At 46.3% G+C, this 20,544-nt stretch overlaps 1 protein-coding gene across 1 annotated transcript; it reads right to left on the bottom strand.

The window, feature by feature from the left end:
* Positions 1 to 8,602: 8,602 nt before the first annotated feature.
* Positions 8,603 to 15,673, bottom strand: CCR75_003252 (uncharacterized protein; the record flags this gene model as incomplete). The annotated part of the gene is made up of 9 exons (XM_067961349.1): positions 8,603 to 9,254; positions 9,330 to 9,544; positions 9,599 to 9,676; positions 9,748 to 9,870; positions 9,931 to 11,866; positions 12,411 to 12,662; positions 12,728 to 12,844; positions 14,008 to 14,024; positions 14,534 to 15,673. 8 exons carry the CDS (start codon positions 15,671 to 15,673, stop codon positions 9,458 to 9,460), a joined length of 3,750 nt encoding a protein of 1,249 aa, XP_067817768.1. The 3' UTR covers positions 8,603 to 9,254; positions 9,330 to 9,457.
* Positions 15,674 to 20,544: the final 4,871 nt, after the last annotated feature.

Genomic DNA, 20,544 nt, shown 5'->3' with positions numbered 1-20,544 from the left:
CTCGAATTAGGAACTGTCAAAACGAATAATCGAGTTTATAGAAGTATTTTGGAGAAAGGAGTCAATTTTATAACATTGGACAACTTCACTAGGTTTAATTAAGATATTTGTGGTTGTGAGCCGATAAATCGAAAATTGAACTTATACTCTGTTTTTCCCGGAAGCGGACCAACTTTTTTAACATGAAAAAATTATGTTACATTTTTGTTGCAAACCTTCGGTTGCGTGTCAAAAGACCTGCCTTCGAAATACTTTCACCCTAAATTAAATTAAATATGAGAAATAGTTTTGTTTTAGCTTAAGAAAAATTGTCACAAGGTGATTTTTTCCGAATGTTTGCCTTACGAGTCGAACTTTTTTCATGTAACGGAGCGAAATGTACCAATTCCTCTGTCTGGCGCAGGTAATCTTCTCGCTGTGTGTCGAGTCGCGCCAATAACACCCCTTGAAAATCGCTTGAATGGTTAGCGAACTTGGCGATATTTTTCAAAGCTAGGTCGTGAGTTAGTAATTAAATTTGATTGTCCTTAGCTCCACATAGCCTTTTGTATGGAAAGAAGGAATGTGTTCAACAAGCAATTGAGCAATTAACGCGATTGCAGCAGCCGTGTCCCTTAATGATGGTTTTTAAAGCTAGAAAGTTCTGACTGGTATCCAATGTTTTTTGCACAAATTAGCGAGCAGATCATATGGATTCAAATCGTAATTATTGCCCTAACTTATATAACCGCAACTAGGCAATTGCCACTGGCAAATAGCGTTGCTGAAAAAATATGCGATTAATAAACAGCTTGGCTGTACCTTCACCATCAATGGTATATGGCACAGCCGCTAAGCAAACCATTTTGCTCAATTGGTAACCAAAGACCAGGATGCCCGTGTTGCCTTCCAAGTCGTTCGGTAGGCCAAACACAAAATCCAAACTGATGATTTACATCAACCAGTGGGTACGGGTTAACTGGCAAGCGGTTTTGGAGTTGCATGTGCCGAGGGTTTGGCCGTTGGCACATCTCGCATGTGTGACGATTGGTGCTCAGCCACTTGTAGATTCTTGGCCACCCGTAGCTCATGCTCACGGAGCCCTAGGTCTTCTCTCGACCGAAAAGACTGCTAAGAACAGTATTATGTGCCTCGTAAGAGATTCAATACTTTAATCACTCATCACGAGGAAATCCAGCTGCATAGCAAGATATAAGAGTTTCAGCTCCTAAACATAGTCCCTTAGGATCCTTTTACCCTGACGAGCAGATAGGATTCGCGATCGTATGCCAAAATCTTGATTAGGGGTGTAAATACGCGAGGCAATTGCTGTTTTAGCGTGACGCACGTGGGAAATGCGACGTCTATAGATGGGTTAATGTGGGAGCCCATTCTCTGGCTCTATCACTGAGCTAAGAGATAACTAGAGTCCCGTTCTTGCTCCAATTGGATCATATCATAGGCCACGGTCATCTCCAACTCTTTGATCCAAAGGTTAAAATTTAATTATTGCCCTCATATGTCCTGGTATTCACAATAAGAGAGTGAGCCTTAGGCTCCAGATAAGCTAGAGGATGATCCGAGTTGGCAAAGATGCCGCTAAGTGGTCATGGACCTGCCGATAAAATTGGAATCATAGTGCATGAAGGCTTCTAGCGTGGCATCAAGCACCTCTGGGCCCTGAGCCAGGATATACTTTATCTGCAAATAAAGCCTTTAATTTCAAAAGCTAAGCGTTTCGCATCTGAAAGATTTGGAAAAGAATTTATCCTCACAAAGGGTAAGTCTTATTAGGAATTAGGCGAAGATTGACTACAAGTGCTAGCACGTATAGCGGAGCTTCCTCGCTACTTAAGTCAGAGGAAGACTATAGACTCAACGAGTCACGTAGTTCGTAGTTCTACAGAACTCATTAGAATAACAATCCAAAAACTTATACAAGCTCGTGGAACTCAATAAGTCCTAGTTCAAGGGACTCAGTAGTTTGTAGAACTAAGCGGTAAATAGTACCCGAGAGCATCTACCTAAGGAAGGCTTAGTACTCTCACTGAACGACGCGCAAGCCTCCGGAAGGCGGGCACGGAACGCTGTTGTGATCAAAAAGAAAACTAGACTTTAATTTTATTTATATCACGAAAACCTAACACTAATTTCTATAAAATAGATTCGCCGACCAGATATGTTTCTGGTGACTGCCTCTTGTAGTACCAACAATTAATGAGATTTTTGTGAGATTACCTATTTTTAAATGGAAAAGTGTATTTTCCCATTATCTGAATTGTACCATATTATCGGTTTATTAAACATAGTGAATCCGTTATAGAAAAAGACCCAACATCGATCTTATTCAATATTATGGCGATGTACTGCCCCAGCATTGCTGTTTTCTTTATCGAAAGCGGTGAAATAATTCCAGCCTTTTTAAACTCGTACTATGCCACTGGAGGTCACTACTGCTGCGGATAATAGATTTCCACACTTACGACATGATGACGTCAGGGCATTTGAGAAACGATCATACCAATGTTCATTTTCAAAATGTCAAATGGTAGGAAGAGCAAAAGACGGCCCAACTTGGTTAAATTATAGAGACAATTTTCAATTTACTTATCCAAGCTTACACGGCATTTAATAGGTTATGAGCCCAACTGGCTCCGGCTCAATCCCTTAAGTGACCTTTAATGCAGATGTGCCAAGGGTGGCAGCCGACAATTGAGCTGTCATCAGAGGCACAATCGATACCAGGTGACTACCCGTACTTCTAACATAAGCTCCGAGCGCTTGAATCGAGTTGAGGATCCCCTCGCAAGGATAGCGCAGCAACAAGCCCAGTACACGGCAAAATAGTACCACAATCAAGGTCAGCTTGCTCGACCGGTCCAAGATGCCCCTACTCCTCCCTCCGAGCACTCGATCAATGCGTCAAGCGCCTCCATATGCGAGCGATCGTCGATGAGGATGGGTTCGTTAAAAGGACCGGCTTATAATAACGAAGGTCCGACTGTAGCCCCATGCATTCCGTCGCCAAGTCAGCCGCCGCAACCGATGCGTCAGCCTAAGCTATAGTCAGCATTTCGTACCACTGGATAATCACGGCTACAAATTACAGAAGCCACGAAACCTGGGTCGGCCACGTTTCGCAAGACTCTCCGGAAAAGGCGTGAGGGCTGCAGCATATGCAACGATTGGGCTTAGTGTGCGTACGGCGGTATGGGTGTGGTGTATGTGGTGTACGTGGTGTATCTAGTATAAAACTGTGGTGTGTTAACAGTTCCCTAAAATTATTTTCATTTATTAATTCCAGACTTTATACTTCCAATACTAACAAATGTGATATTATTGAGGCAACAAGACAATAGTTCTGCTGATTGGTTGAGTTAGGTAAAATTAACCCCGTCAATCGTTACAGAACACGGTGCGCAAGGAGACGATATGCATAGTTATTTACTAATACAATAGAAGATCGATACGTAAGAACTTCATAACATCAATACAGATTTAAATTGTTTTCTACACTGAAGCCTTACTTTCGACCTCTAGTAGTTAAGATTTCTTAGCTACTTGTAATCTTCCTCTTCACGTCAGTGAACGTGAAGTAATCGAGGCACATCACCTTCACTGTCATCTAGTACTGACTAGTATCCTAACGAAAAGTGTCATATTGCATTGACGGCAGTAGTCGCATTCTACTGATGGCCCTAGAGAAGCTTAAGCTGTGATGCACTCAAGCTGAAAAACTGACAGCCATGACAATTGATAAATACGTAAATCTTAGCAAACAACTAATAATCTCCTTATGTCACATTAATGCTCGGGCGTTGTCACTTAATGAGCTCGTATGGGCAGTCTGGTGGCAATAGTCTGCCGGAGACGAGCAGCGAGGAAGCAGGGCATATAATTATAAGCGTATGTTGTCTAGAGAAAAGCAACCGTCCAATCATTTCAATTACGGTCGCTAATAGCTTGTAAACTCGGAGTGTTAAAGGTGCCTAATCCGTTTCATTTTTTGGCTATTTTGGCGCGGTGAATTCGGAACTACCCGAACAAGGTAATGGAAAGCGGCAAGTCAAAATGAAAGGGTAGATAGGCAGAAGAAAGTAGGTTTAAAAAACAGACCATGAATAGTACACTCGCTACGACATTTGTCATATGCACCGGAAGCAGCTCCTTCAGTAACTCCAAGTTTACGACACGGATATCATGAGACGATAGCAAACGGTCTCAAATGGTTGTGCTTAATGTGTGCTGCGTAGGCGGGCAAATTCCTCCAGATTTGTAGTGGCGTAAGAGTGAGGTAGCCGTAAGGTTGGTGCACTAAGGTATTTAAATAGCAGTTGGAAGGCGCTTAAAGTGTCTACGAGTGGACATCGGGGCGAAATGTGTTAACAAGATGGTAACTAAGATATATACTGGGAACTTTTTATGAACCTGCACTCCGTGCTGTACAGCTGTAAATATTGGAGATGTGAAGTGAAAAAGCCGAAAGTCCATTCAGAAGGCACATAGTATGGTAAATCAGTTAGAGCGTGACCTTGAATTGTGCGCGAAAGCAGTAAGCAATTCATTAAGCGCACAACAAAGACGTTCAAACTTGCGTTTAGTTGGTTTGAGCTAGGCTTTAGCAGAAGCCGCTTTAATAAGATATTGGCAATCCTTTTGGCCAGACGTCAATATCCTTCGCGTGGAACGTTAGATCGGCGCGTTGATCGATGTACTGCGAATGCGATATCTGCACATGTGTATCAAGCAACCCATAAACACTACTCACGAGTTATTGAAAGACTTGGACTGTGGGATATCTTGGTGAACTCTTGCTGCCTGTATGTAGCAGCGCAACTGCTATCCTCACAGCATATCGACGGCCTCAATGGTGCCGCCTTTGCCAGCCCGAACTTAGGAGAATATCGTCGATAGCATTCTCTTGTGTACAGCCACAATCGTCACGATAATTAAACAAAATCCCTAGAATAATTTCACCACACCGAGGTCCTTTAGCTCCATCAATTTCATGTCTGCATAGAACTCTTCGACCTTGTCTGCATTGGCTTCTAGACTAGGTACTAATAATGCAAAAGCTAGGTCTTGGATCCTTCGTGTTCAGCTGAAATCATCTCGATACTTTTTGTTTTCAGGATCGCGGTCATGTTGTTTTTTGTGACATATTCGAATCTGTTCGACATCGCCGTCCATACTGGCAGCATCTCATTAAAATTGAGGGCAGCTCCCTCCTGTTTTCCATGAAGCACGAGAATTTTAAACTTCTCAGGCCAGTCTCCTTCTCTCACGAGTTGGGTGGCGGTTTTCTATCAATGATACAAAACTCATATTTTCTTGACATAATGGAGGAAGCGCACTTAAAAGTCCACCAATTAGGTTCCCCGAGCGCGAAGACCTCGTAGCACATATCCAAAATGACTTGACAAGCGGGTGCGCATAATTATCTAGCGATCGGATCTAAAACGTAATACTCTTCTGATAGGCTGCAATCGTGGCAGAAGCACCCAGGCACCAGCATACGTAGCATCATCAAGTCCTTGGAAGGTAATTGGCGGGAAACAACAGGCCTTTGGCAAATGGATCTAAGCTGTGCACAGCGTAACCACGATCCACCAACCAACATGGCAGTACATCCTAGCAGATGGTGATTGACAAAGCAGGTGAAGCACACTGTCGATAAAGACTAAGCTGTTGGAGTCCCTGCTCGTCAGATTTTGACGTCATTTCGTCAAGAAAACCACAACTCATTGGCTGTTGACATAACTGTATATAACGCATATGCTAACGCTGTGAGAAAAATCTGGCTGGACTTACGCCGATTTAAGCGCTCCTCGATGAACTTCCGCAGAGCAATTTGAGCATGCTGTCCAATAAATCAGTGATGGTATTGTGAAGATTTTTTTTGCGCCCCCAGATTCAATTTATCTTACCGAGCGGTTCAATTCAGTCATACTGTTTGGATTGCCATTGCTACACGTGATCGGGCGGAATTCCTCAATACATCCTTTACCACCGCCATCATATTTCGCAATGGGAAGGGATAGGCGACTACTTTGAGCCTAGCTGAGCTCAGCAGTCTGTTTAATGGCAATCTTACGTCAGTTGTTTCGTGCTGCGATTGTTAGTGTGGCTGCAAGTTCCGCCATCTTCTTTGAATGTGGCATATTGAAAAATATTCTTGCTTAGTCAAAGAAACACATCCCAGATGGTGATTCACACAAAAAGTTAATGAAGTCATTGACAAGCGTTTGGCGCGCGCTGCCACCGGAAAATTTTGAAGCAAAGAAATCAGAATTATTCAAATATTGTAACTATGCCAAAGCTTATTCAGTATCTGAGCGGGACTTGGCTTCATGTCGAGAAAATGTTTAAAACTGCTTGGACCAATGATTGCCAGCTTCTTCGCAACACAGCAACATCTGCTGTAGAAGGTGACCATGCAGCATTAGAAAGATATCTACAAGTTAGTACAGGAGATTTATATGCAGTACAAGAACGAATTGCCCATATGCTTTAGAGTCAAGTGGATGAGTACTATGCTGCAGAAACTACTCAGAAGATGTCTGTGCCCCATAATTTGCGCGCAGTCCCTATGTTTAAGGCGCCTTGTTAGGAATGTGAGCCGTTATGCTTTGACGTTGATATAGGAATAGTGGGGTTTGACAGTTAAATTGGTAGAAAAAGAAGCGTTTTCAATTTTACAAGGCACATTTAGACGCATTTTAGGTCTCTCATGCGCACATGAGATTATCCTACCCGAAAAAGGACCCATTACATTGAATACAATTGCTCAACACTGGCATCTGCACTACGGTTCTTTAGCTGAAAACGTATCTGTACATAAGCAGCAAGTTGGTCATCTTAGTTTGTTTCAGAAGTAACTTCAGACGTTTGAATCAGCTTAAATGGATGGCCACTTGCTCAGCAGACTATTGCCTTAATGCAAGTGACAAAGCTGAGTGCAGGCAAGATGCCCTACCTTTCCAACCCGTTACCAGTGAAAACGAATGGAAGACCACCCGGAGCCGAAAGCAAATCAAAGAGTTCTACAAAGCGTGATCCATCAGCTTTTGAGTATGCAAAGAAGCGCCGTCGTGGTGAATGTGGTCTGCTTCAAGATAATCATGGTAAGCGCACTTGTCCGGCACGCAAACGACACTTAAACTTTTTTGCTTGGCGTCATCTTGTAACGAGGGTGACTGACGTTCCTGGCGATGGTCATTGTGGTTTTCATGCAGTAACATTTCACCTGCGTAGCAGAGGTATAGCCAATGAAGCCAACCTCCAGTGGGATACTGTGCGTGAAGATCTTCTACAGTTTGTCGACAACGCAGCGCTTTCTGGCAACAAGCGCTCATTCATGACACTGCAGTGCTTGATGCTCGTCTCCAATGGCATAAAAATGGCAAAATATCAGTGCCCTTAACCAACTGGTTTCAAGCACCCGAGTGTGCAATCTTGGCTGCAAGCTTGTATGCTTGCCCAATAGTGATTATGTCTGACGAGCGACATTCGACAACTATACATCAGTGGCTGGTGGGATGGAAATCACGCTATTGCATGCAGATGGAACTCTTTGGCGAGCTACAAGCATGCTACAGATAGCCCTCTACCCGTGGTGTCCGAATGGCGTAAGCCACTTGCGAATAACGGTGAATGCTTTGTAGAAGCCTGCACTGAAGTGTTGATGGCAAATTTTATCCTCGGCAAGGACTCGCTCCAACGCGTAAAAACGAGGACGTATCCGCGAATCATCTCTTCGAATGTACGATTTGCACGTTATGTCTGACCACCTGTTTCAGGATGGTCAGAAGCTAACATTTAAAGCAATGTTCCAAGTGATTTAAACACAGATTGCCAAAACTCCGCCGTGAATCTGGGGTCTCGATCCGAGACCAGGTCAAGGGGAAACCCATGGAGTAAAAATATCGCGTCAGCAAAGACACGGCCTGTGGATGCGCTTTGGCTGCATTGTTCCAGTTTTTGTAACGGGGTGTATCGTTACATGAAATTAACACCTTAAGATTGTTAATTGATAAATTATCTATGAAGGTAGATAATATTTGGAGAATATTACTTTACATGGTAATATTCTAAAAGGTTATCTATTGGTAGATATAGACCATTATAATTACTTTTTCCGCGGTCCAGTCGCGCTGGACGCGCACAAAAAGAAAGACAGATGAGACTTTAAGTACATGTTTTGTATTAGTTTAAAATTGAGCTAGTATTAAGTAGATATACAAGAAGAGCTTAATTATATTTAAATCAGTTTTCTATTAACCCTCTTTATAGCAAGTGTTTTAAAGAGAGTCTTCCTCTGCACGTACTACTGTACGTGAAGTGACGTGAGGCACCACTCGCACTTAGGCAGGGCGAAGTAGACTTGTACTGAAGTAGTACAAGTCCGCAGTGCCCCGTTACAAGTTTAGCGCAGTCCAACTTTTGGCTGAAGCGGATCCAGACTAGGCTTGATTGATGGAAGGTAGTTAACTGATAATAACTTTTTATGGTATGAATTTTGGGTTTGTTTACGGTCCTAGACGTGCCTGGATTATTGTGCAACGGTGGATCAAGTTTGCGCGCAGTGTGGTGTGGCATGAGTATGGTGTATGAGGTGTATTGGGTGTATTTAGTAAAAAATGCAGTGCATTTAACAATTCCCTAATTTGATACTTGTTTATTTGTTTCCACTTATGGAAAATAATACTGATTGTTCCTCTTACATAAATAATATTTATGAAACGGCAACCCGTCCATTTAGGATCGTGCCAAGAGGCGCCGTGCTCATTGTTTCCACTTTTGCTCCTAAATGTTCTAGAATTATAGCACACTCGCGTTGCAAGACGATGACAAGCACCTGAACGACAATTCGAGACTTTACGGCATCAAGTTTAGATCGACAATAATTTACTTCCGCACATGCGTTGCTTCATTTTGCGTGTCCTACACGTGCGTGACTTTTGAGTAAGTCACAAGCAAATCTTATTCATAGTGCGCTCCACAAATGAAAATCATTCGTCTGCAAGAGGCAATTTTTGAACTTTTGCAAGCCTCACATCGCAATTAATTGCTAAATCCTTCCTCCCTCGCGTCAGTGCATTACGACATACAAATCGGCATACGTTTCTGTGTGTTAGTTGCTTATAAAGTTCTACACGAGCACAGGTAGCGAATCAGTTAACCACAACAAATAACATAGTACACAAAATACAATTTTCAACAAATTAGAAGCCCACGCGCACACAAAATAGAAGACCAAGTTCATTGGATTCGATCTACATATCGCGACAGCAACGGTTTTATTAGGATTTATTTGCGCGCAGTGTCCTGGGGAGGCTCTCCGTACAAACCTTCCCGCAAGATCGTTGCGCCTTTATCGACGTCTGTAGTCACAAGTATCGAGCCTTCCTCCAACTCAACCGCATGGATTATCAAAGGAGACAGTAGACCGCAAAAGAACGCATGTCAGTCAATTTGCTTACGACAATTCGTGAATTTCAAACTTTTCTTGTGGGTAATAACTGACATTCACGATGTTTCCGCCAAATTTGCGTCCGTTTAAGGCCTAAAAGCACGGTGAGTAAGCGTACCAGAGCATTGAATGTAGACTGTCTTGTACCTTTAAAGCAGATACAGCTTCCTCTTGCTTTTCAAAGCGAACGTAGATACAGCCCAAACCAGCAACCTCTTCGCCATCCTATACGCAAAATACCAAGCAATAAGATTCGAAGCGCTTGAAATGTGCGCGCAAAGAATCACTAGACGCACCTTTGGACGTGGAATTTCCATGCCAATTACATTTCCAAAGCGCTTGCATTCTTCCTCGACATCTTCAGCAAGGTCCGCGTACTCGTCGTCATCGTTAAGCTCCTCAATCATCACCATATTCTCCTGCACAGATCAACGAAGATGAGCCACGCGGCATCACAATAGCCCCAGACCAAGACATACCATTTTCAACACAGCACTAAGTTGGTCCGCTTGAATCGTTCGAACGCCATTGGTGCTAGGCTGACGTTGAACTGACAATAAAATACCGCCAATACTAAGCCCATTCAACCCTTCGACGGCTTGCGCCGCAACAGAATTGTCCTCGTATTCAAACAAAGCATTGCCTAAAGAAGCACCCGTAACCGGGTCTTTTACAAGCGTGAATAATTGAAGCTTTCCAAAAGGCTCCACTAATTCCTTGATCTGGGCTTCGGTCAGCACAACTGGTATATTCGACATAAGAAGACGGTGATGCTCCAAATTAGCGACTCCTGACGATAAGTTCGTCGGCTGAGCCGCTGCAATGGCAGATAAAGTCGCTTCGGCTAACGTTGACTCGGCCATATTCGTCTCCATACCTGGCAACGTGGGCTGAGCAAACCACGCTGGGTTCGGAGAGCAGCCTAAATTAATCAAAGCAGTCTGCGTTCGCGCCGAAATCTGAGGCATTGGTTGAGGGGGTCCCATAAAACTACGAGGTCGTCCAAATTTCAGCGGTTGGCCAAGAAGCGAAAGTTGATTCAGTAATAAAGCCAAGTTGCATTCCTCCACCGAACGCATTTCACAAAAAGCAAAGTGGCCATCCGTTGAAATCCACGTGTTGATAATCGGATTCCCTGGTTGAGTCGTAAGCCCCACTTGCTGCACAATCGTGCTTAAAAACTCCTGAAGTTGGGGACCCGTGACACTAGGAGGCAAGTTGCCCACGTAGAGTTCCCGAGCGGGTTTCTGTGCCACAGCAGCCGCCATGGTGACGTTCGATGCTTGCATTTTCGCAATAATGTCCTGTAAACTCATGGTTGGATACTGCGCCATTAATTGTGTAATCGTGGGGTTCACACTCGTGGTAGGAGCGGCTGGAGCAGTTTCCATTGTAGCAGGAGGTGCCGCATCGGGAGCAGGTTGGAGTGGTTCAGCAACGTCTTTGGTATCACGACGCGGTCGGTCACGGGAGCTGGAGCGATCAGTACGATTACGGCGACGGCTGTAACTCGGGCTACGACTGTAACTACGACCTCGACGACGAGTACGACGCTCACGTCCACGCGGTCGTCGATCTCTTGGAACCGAACGCGATCGGGAGCGCGAGCCACCACGTCGCGGACGCCGAGGACGCGATAAAGAGTGCGAGCGAGAGTACGAAGAACGTCGATGGCGTCGGCGTCGTAGAGATCGTGACGGCGAGGGTAATGATCCGGATCTCGACCGGCGACTGCTTTTTCTTGATCGATGACGGACGTCGTCTTTCACTTCCTTGTCCGGTTCGAAGCCACTCGCTCTCTCATCGTTCTTTTCCAATTCTACAACATCTTGTTTCATGGTCTCCATCTCATCACTTTGTTTTCGCTCTTTTTTCTCGCGATCCGAGCGCGTCTTTGGCTTCATACTTGCCGACGTCGATCGGGATTGACTCGAGACACGACGCGATCGCTTCGAAACGAGCACGCGGGATGGCGAACGTGAAGAATGGCGTTTTCTTGACAAAGACGAGTGTCGACGATGTCGTCGACTTGCAGATCTTGACCGAGAATGAGGGCGCGACGCCGGCGAGCCAGACGGCGACCGACGTCGATGGCCCGAGGATTTCCTGCGGGAACTCCGATGTTCGCGCCGCCGAGGAGAGCGCGAGTGTCGCGAGCTTCGAGACGATTTGGTACCCCGTCGGTCGTCAAGAGGCCGTGGAGAGCCCATTCCGACCCGGTCTTTGGCCGCCTTCTCGTACTCGGTCGAAGCCTCCGCGTGTTCCATGCTGTCGGCACGGTACTTTTTCCAGCCAGACTCACGGAGCTTGTTTCGAATAGCTTCTTCATTTTCTTCCTCGGGGATTGGACTCGGGGACGCCCGACGACGTCCATGGCGACGGCCTGATTCCATCTCTTCATCCCGGCGTCCCATACTACGACACGAAAATCCTTGAGCGAAAGATGAAAAATTGGGGTGGATGGTGTGGGAGCTTATAATGGAGTGGACAACATAAATAGTTGTACGACATTTGCAATCGTGAAGCATCGTATTAAAACATGCAAGTGACGAAACTATAGCGCGGGCAAGGCGCACGAGATTGCTCGCGTTGAAACATTGACAAGCACAAACGTCAATGGCACTTACGAATGCGCGTAACGTTTTCTTGCGAGCGCGACGGCCATTTTAGAGTTTCATTTTATAAAAGAGCTAGATGCAAACGATTGCTAATGAATGGTTGTTATGCTGCCAAAGCAATCAACCTACATCTTGAAATACTGGGATATGGAAGCGTCATGTGTATACTATCTCGCAGTGCGTTGTTCGAGGTACAACTTTTACGAGCGAAGCTTGCAATCACTATCCGAAAGGGTCGAGTATATCGTGCGCTTTACAAAAAATGGTGTTCTTTAAAAGTGCACAATAAACCAGAATCTTTTTCTTTTAATGAATAAGAGTATAAAATGTGTCGTATTCACTTGTGTGACTTTATACGTGCGCGCAAGATGGCATAGAATACTCCAAGTGACGCCACGAGGTACATTAGCACTCTTTTTTCTCGAGGATTCTTTATCCCACTTCGCCAGCGTAGTATTCCAATTAAAATAGCCCCCGCTCCAAGCTGCTGTAAGCGACTTATCCACATGAGTTTATGATGCCTTGGTAGAGGCTGTCGAACTCCATTCCTTCCAACCTCTGGACTTACAATTTGATCTTCAATCACAGGAGCCCTATACAGACACGAACGATCCTTAAGTATGTTATTCGTCTCAATCGTTTCGGCCACATCACTCACAACTGCCTATGCAATACGCGGCGACTCGCGGACTTTCGAATCACCTTGTCCAATGATGCATGTCTTGGATCTGCTGAATGGCCATGCGACGAAGATGAAAGAAACGGCCGTGAGTTTCTAACGAATGACTGCAAATCCGATAACGAATAGTTCCTGTTCGACTGGACTTGCCCGAATTCACACAAATCAGATAAAAGGCCTCATGCAACGCAAACAGTGCTGCTCTCATTGGTACCTTTGTAGCGACGACTTTTAAGGATTGTAGAAGCGCAATTACGTCCGTGTAGTCATCGACAAAAAAATTGGCTTTCGATGGCTTTTGACCTACAGTGCACGTAAATACTTTGTCTGCAAGACAATCGTAAGACGACACTCAATCTGCGTACGTTTGATGAAATAAACGTTACCTTCTAAGAGCTCTTGATGCGCAACCATGGTATTCAACTGCTCAAACATGAGCTCGTCGGCTACGTCATCTCCAATGCACAGCACAAAATCCGCCGAATTTCCATCTATGCGTAGCTGGTTTAGCAAGTGACCGATTACTTTGCCCTTTCCAACTCCTTCAGGTCGCACTTCAATGTAATCCTTTCCTTGAACAACATTTAATGGCCAGCCCTGCAACAGCAATTTAATACATTAACCACGTCCTATGAAGGGCAAAGCCTTGTGTCATACCTCAAAGACACCCTCAAGATGATCCTTAAGCTCCGCTGCCTGCAATGCGCCAAAATCAAAATCGGACTTGCCATACCGAAAGAGCACGGCACTTTGTCGACATTCTAATGTAGAGCCGTTTGTACGATCCACGTACAATTGAATGATCTTTTCCGCTTTAACACGCCATTGCTGATGTACACCCTCCGCTACTAAAAGATCGCCATGTCGCTCCCAAGGGCGTCCAATGCGAGCGTCCTTGCCGAGTACCGCACGTCGAATAAAATAGCCGTGCTCTGCCACAAGTCCCAAGCCTGGAACTCCACCAAACTTTTGAGCGAGGAGATCGCAATGGCAGCCACTGACGATAAACACCATGTTACGAGGGTCTTTACACAGCAGCTCCAATGTAGATAAAGCGCTTAATGGTACATCAGGCCATCGCACGCCCATTAATGTCGATACATCTGGAGCTAGCGTCCGGTAATAGTCTAGAAAGACGGCTCGACTTCGACTCGTTCGATAGGCTGGAGCAAGCTCTTGCCCAGTCAATTTCTAGTGTATGACAAAAGTAGACAGCCAAGGTTAAACGCATTCTTCTCGACATATTATTTCCAGCGTACCCGAAAATGTGCACTGACTTCCATCAAACGAAAATCCAGACCAAAACCGGTGCCCATGTATACGAACGATTCGTCTTTTTTTCGTGCGTTTACAATGTCCGTTAAAACACACTTGGCCCAGCGACGTGGAGGATTAGCCACAACAAATTGGTAGTCGTCATTACGCCGGTGCTCTCGTTCATTCGCGGGCATATACACAGCATCTCGTAGCGCGTCAATTACTTGATCCAATTCCCAAGGATTCACAGTTAAGGCTCCGCTTAGCAAGCGGCTACTCCCAGAAAACTCACTAAGAATGAGTACACCGGGTGACGATCTACAAACACAAGATAGACGTCAGACTCCCCGCAGAATCGCACATGCGCTCATCGTACTTATGTGTGGCAATATACTCGAACGGCGTCATATTAAGTCCGTCTCGTAGCACTGTCGTAATCTGCACATCAGCGACCCTCCAAAGCGCCACACGCTCTTGAAATGGAAATTCTTCCACTTCTTCATAGTCGATAACATTTCCTTTGGCAACGTCATAATATTTTTGATTAATCGCTTGCACTACTAATCCAATCTCCTTTTTGCTCTGCAAGTAGTCCGTGACGCGACCTCGTCGATGAATTCCTTTCTGTACAAGCACGGCTTTCTCAATAAAGTCTGGACATCGTGACAAGAAACCATCAAACGCCAGCATCTTCGACGGAATGCCCTTTAGCCTCTCAATCGTGTCACATCCTGCAAAAATTTTCTTATCTCGGTACTTTTGTCGGAGAATCACAATCAGATCCCGCACATCTTTTGTATTCAGCGTGTTTTCAATATTCGATACATCAATCGCCATGTGGCTACACGTCACAGCAACGCGTCGTCCTCCATAGTCGATTCCCAACTGCCCTCTTAAAACTGGTCGATAACGGAGTCCCAAGATGCGCCGACACGCCGACATAAAGTGCCTTGCGTACTCAAACAAATGAAAACCAATATGATCCGCATTTAACATGCCACGTAGCAACTCTTTTCTCATCGATAAAGTCCGAAAGACTTCCGACGATGGAAACGGCACGTGCAAGAACAATCCTACATTTGCAGCTCGTAGCTTTCGCACGATATAACTGGGAGTCAAAAGCAAGTGATAATCTTGTATCCACACGACGTCTCCTTGGTCATAAAGCTCACAAATTTTGTGAGCGTACAATTGGTTGACATTAACATAAGCTTGCCACGCCACTTTTTGCCGGTCTGGGTTCCAATAATGGGCAGTAGGTGTCACATTCTGCTGAGCTTCGACATCTAGAACCACGTCGACAGGACTGTAGACATCGACGACGTTGTGAAATGCAGGCCATAGCGTCTGTTTGCAGAATTTTTCATAGTATAGTTTGGCTTCCTGAAGCTCGAGAAACACTGGAAAGCAATTGAATTCCCGCAATAGAGCTTCAATCTCGTCTTGGTCCTTAAGCGGTATATCCACGTCGGCCACGCTACCGACAAACTTGATCGAAGCGCGCTGGGAGACTTCATAGTGGGACAATCCATTTTGAGAATCAATCATGCGATCCCCAGCCCACTTGACGCTCCAGTGACCGTCGTTTGTCTTGTTAAGACGCACGGGCAGGCGATTACTGGCAACTATGACCGGCGTCTTGGGTGTCCAGCCATCGGGAGGCGCCATGATGAAAAGTTTTGCAATAAAGGTGCTTCAACTTGGGTATACAGTCAATAACCAGCTGAGTACGATGCAACAAGTATATCATCATTTGTGCGCCTATAGTGACGGCGGTTGTATATGGCTACATCAGGCTGTCACAATAAGCCACGGCAAAACCAGAAATCTGAAAATTAACGTGTTGAATTTGTCTTAGTAATTAGCTCCGTTAAAAGGAAGATGATGAAGTCGTGTGCATATGATCACTACGATGAAAAAAAGTTATAATTGTGGTAATCTGGTGGGTGGAGCCGAGTGCACGGTCCAATCGTAATATGGTCAATGTTGTGAACATGATACGGTCAAGGAGACATCTTACGTATTTATTTCTGATTTGTGTAACATGCGAAGGTGGAAAGGATATCGTAATTGCTAGAGCGAGGGCTCGAACTCCACCCGAACTGTTCCCATTGTTCAAATTAATGCTCGATAGTAAAAAGGATTCTGTTATTACGTTTTAGCCTACCAGTAAACCGTTCAAACTTGTAACCTTCCTCACCAATCAATCGGTTGGTTGCAGTGCAACACCTAGGTTGACCGGTCAGGAAAGACAGGTAGTGTCATCAGTCGTATCTCGCCCCGTCCTTGCCCATGTCCAAATCTTCCTTCAACACTCCTCCTCGACTGCGGCACCACCATAAACCCCTTCTTTTCCTCGAGTCCTGCCTCTACCCGAGGCTCATCAACTCGCACAGCGACGCAAGCTTGGCCGCATCCAGGGCCTGCGTCATTAGGCCAGCGACCTGGGCGTCAGACCTGACGTCGTGAGTAGTCCCGCACAAACTTGAGCCGCACATCGATGTGCTTGGCTTTCAAGGAAGACGCCTCGCCATCCAGCTGCTTGATAGCGGCTTGATTATCGATGTACAGCGTCATCGGCAGTCCAGGTGGCATCCCGCGCAGCATCTCTCGGATCCCAAGTAACTCGCGCGTTTGCTCCGAAGCGGCAACAAATTCGGCTTCCATGGTGGTTAGAGAGACGCCGCCTTGTTTCTTGGCCGTCCAACTCACCGCCATGCCGTTCAAGAAGATGACCCCGCCCGTCAACGACTTTCGGTCCAGCTTATCAGCAGCGAAGTCCGCGTCTGAGTACGACTCCAAGTTCACTGTCTCGCGCGCGCTCGTCGCCGGTGTCATCCGTAGCTTGAAGCTGCAGGTACCCTTCAAGTACCTCGCGATGCGTTTCGCGAGCTTGTAATCATGGACTCGCGGCTGGTGCGTCTGGCGCGTCGCCTTGTGGACGGCAAATGCAATGTCTGGCCGCGCACATCTCGACACCCAGAGAAGACTACCGACTAGCGATTGGAAGCTTCGAATGCTTGGAGCTCCTCCTTCTGCATCAACAAGCAGAGCGCTGTCTGTTGTCGGGACCTCGTAACAATCTGCACCGATGGGAGTCCGCGTTGAGTTTGCATCTTCGAGACCATGATCTTTCAGGATGTCGTTAATTGCAACTTCTTGATCGATAATATATCCTCCTTCATTGTCAATCTCCACACGCATTCCTAGGAACTTGTTGACTGCTCCTAGGTCCTTGATAGACAGACTGCTTAGACTCGCGAAGAAACGGTCGACTGCTGCCGCGTCCGTACCAGTAGCTAGCAAGTCATCAACGTAGACCCCGACAATCACGAGGTCTCTCCCATCCTTCTACCAGTATAAACACATATCCGACACGCACTGCTGGAAACCAACGTCAATAAGCCGTGCATGTAGTAATTGGCTCCAGAGCCTCCCGGCCTGTTTAAGGCCGTACAAACTCTTGCGAAGCTGTAAAGCCAGTTCACTCACGCTCGATGTCCCTAGTGACTTGATAGTATCACTGCTCACGTCCATTCCTCTTGGTACTTGTAGAAGTATCTTCAAATCAGCCTCTTTGTCAGCCTTTAAGTAGGCATTAGGGATGTCGCCATGCTTTGCGACGACTCCCCACGTAGCTGCTAGAGCCAATATTATCTTCACCGTTGACATGTCCATCACGGCAGCAAATGTGAGGACATAGTCAACTCCAAACACTTGCTCATTGCCGCACGCCACAAGTCGCGCTTTAGGGCGTTCGACATCCCCATCAGCAGTCATCTTTGTCTTGTACACCCACTTCGTGTGGAGTGCATTGCTGCTGCTCGGACGCTTGATAAGATGCCAAACGTCGTTGTTCTCGAGCGCTTCCAATTCTTCACACATCGCCTTCTTCCAGTCCTCGCTTTTAGGACTTCGCATTGCTTCGCCGTAGTTCTTCGGATCACGCTCGTACACATGGTTTACGATGCTCGTATTACTCGCTGGCTCCTCCTGTGCCGCGACTTCCTGAGCTCGCTTCGTCGCACCACGCGTGCCGTGTGACGAGCGGGTCCATGACTTCTCCTTCGATCGTCCGCTACCCACAGTTAATTTTCCTTTCTTCTTCTGCTTTGATGAGACCGCTAGTGACGCCGTCGACAATTCAGACGATTCTGCACTCCTGGAAACAGCTGTTCCGGCTTGATCTTCGTATTTGAGTGCGCGCTGAATAGGTTCATTTTGCTCGTCACTGAGCGTCGCAATGTTTTTCACATGCTGCGTGACGACCACGACGTTGTCCTTTTGCAAAAATACTCGATAGCCTTTAGTTTCGTCGCTCCTCTCGACGATAATGCCAACTTGTGCTCGTTGTGCGAGCGAGTTCTTGCGAGGGTCTCGATAGACCGTGCAACTTGAGCCGAATACCACTATGTTGCGCAAGTCGGGGACAACCTTCGTGAGAACCTGTATTGGCGACGCGCGTCGCAGGTTTGCGCTTGTCGGACTCCTGTTCAAGATGTACGCCGTGTATTCGACGGCGTCTCCCCAAAATGTCAAGGGCAGGCGGCTTGCAAAAATCATGGACCGAGCCATATTGAGAACGGTCCGATGCATCCGCTCCGCCTTGCCGTTCGAAGCTTGATTTCTTGCCTCTGAGACTTGACGGGCTACTCCAGTGCGCTTGCAGAATAAGTCCACATTCTGGTACTCCCCGCCACCGTCCGTACGTAGCACGTGAATACGACAATTAAATCGCTTTTCAAAAAAAACCAAAAAGTGTTCAAACTTCTTCGCTGCTTGATCCTTAGTTGGGGCCAGAAACACGCGGCAGTAATTCGAATTGTGATCGATAAAATTCACGAGATATCTGTTTCCATGTCGGTCCTTAGGCGTCATAGTTCCCTTTAGATCCGAGCATATAACTCCACCAATCCTGTCGATTGGTGCATTTACGCCGGTGTTTTTTGCGATTGAGAATTCTTCGTCTGCTTCCCTTCAGCACATGACAAACACGTGAGTCTGGGCCGATACGTGAATTTGATCCCTGACGCAGGATCCTTCGCCATTCGTTCCACCGTGTCGAAGGAAAGGTGTCCAAGTCGCTGGTGAAAATGCATGAGCGTACCGCTCTGCACTCCCAACGATGACTCAGTCGCCCCTTCTTCAGCCAGTATTGCCATTAGTACATCACTTGGCATGCTCCTTAAGTGCGATGTTTCCACAGTCTTAACGTAAAGCACGTTGCTCTCCATAGTCAAATCGAAAGCCACTTCCCCATTGCTGCGATTGGCGAGCGAGCGCGTCGCGCCATAGCTCACTACCGTCAAACTTCCTGATTGCCAGCTTTCGTTGACGTGCGTCCGGCACGCGATGCGTAGGGCATGGCACTTGTTGAGCTTGTTGAGGCATCTGTTGCGGTGGGAAGCCTTGCCGTAAGTCCGGCGCCGCATACTGCGGTCCGAGCGGTTCAACGTGGGCGCCTTGAGCCGGTGACACTCTCGGGTGCTGCCTTGGCTGGTCATGCGCTTGATACACAGCTTGTCGTCTCGGTGGCGAGTTGCCAAGATCGTCCAGGTGCATCGATCCAGCGTTGCCCATGTTTCGGCCAAGCAAAGAGCTGAAGAGTCCACTCTCGATTGCACCTCGAAGTCGCTCGTTCTCGTCCATCTGCATCTGGGACGCTTCCATGCGCTCCATGCGACCTTCGAGTCCCATGAGCACCTTGAGGATCCTCTCGTTCACGTCCGCGCCCCTTTCGTGGGTTGGCGGGTCGACGACATCGGCAGGCGGCGTCACGGTCCTTTCGCGACCTGTGATTGGCGGCGCCTGTGCCGCGTCGTCGGAGCTGTCATTTGGGCTCATAACCTGTTCAAATTAATGCTCGATAGTAAAAAGGATTCTGTTATTGCGTTTTAGCCTACCAGTAAACCGTTTAAACTTGTAAACTTCCTCACCAATCAATCGGTTGGTTGCAGTGCAACACCTAGGTTGACCGGTCAGGAAAGACAGGTAGTGTCATCAGTCGTATCTCGCTTCGTCCTTGCCCATGTCCAAATCTTCCTTCAACACCCATGACTTCGCTGCAATGCATCGGAATGAAAGAACCGCTTTTACACTCGTGCGCCTGCAATAGTAGTATGCATAGCGCTTCTATAAACTTTGTTTGGTCAAGGCAAAATTGCTACGCGCAATTTCATTCACTATGTCAAAGCGCTGGCCAATGAATTATCACTATAGAAAAACATCGAACTTGCCCACGCACACTTGCGACTATAATCTTGGAATTGACAATCATGGCGTTAACCTGCTGCTACTTCGCAATAATTTCTTTAGGCTAAAAAGCCGCGCAATTAATTTTTTTCAACAAAGCAGACTATTCCTTTTGAGACGTTTGCCTTTTAAAAAAACTCTGTTGAAGCAGCTCAATGGCATACGGAAAGGTGAAGGCAAAAAGCATTGCAAGACGCGAACAGAAGAAATGGTTTAATTGTGATCTTAATTTTAAAAATAAGGATAATTAATTAACACAGCAAAACTAAATTATACCTTGCGTAGAG

The sequence above is a fragment of the Bremia lactucae genome, linkage group LG11 (assembly GCF_004359215.1).
Source record: "Bremia lactucae strain SF5 linkage group LG11, whole genome shotgun sequence".
In the NCBI taxonomy this organism is placed as follows: Eukaryota; Oomycota; class Peronosporomycetes; order Peronosporales; family Peronosporaceae; genus Bremia; species Bremia lactucae.
Note: the sequence above shows the minus strand (reverse complement) of the source record. Positions and strands in the feature narration are given on the sequence as shown.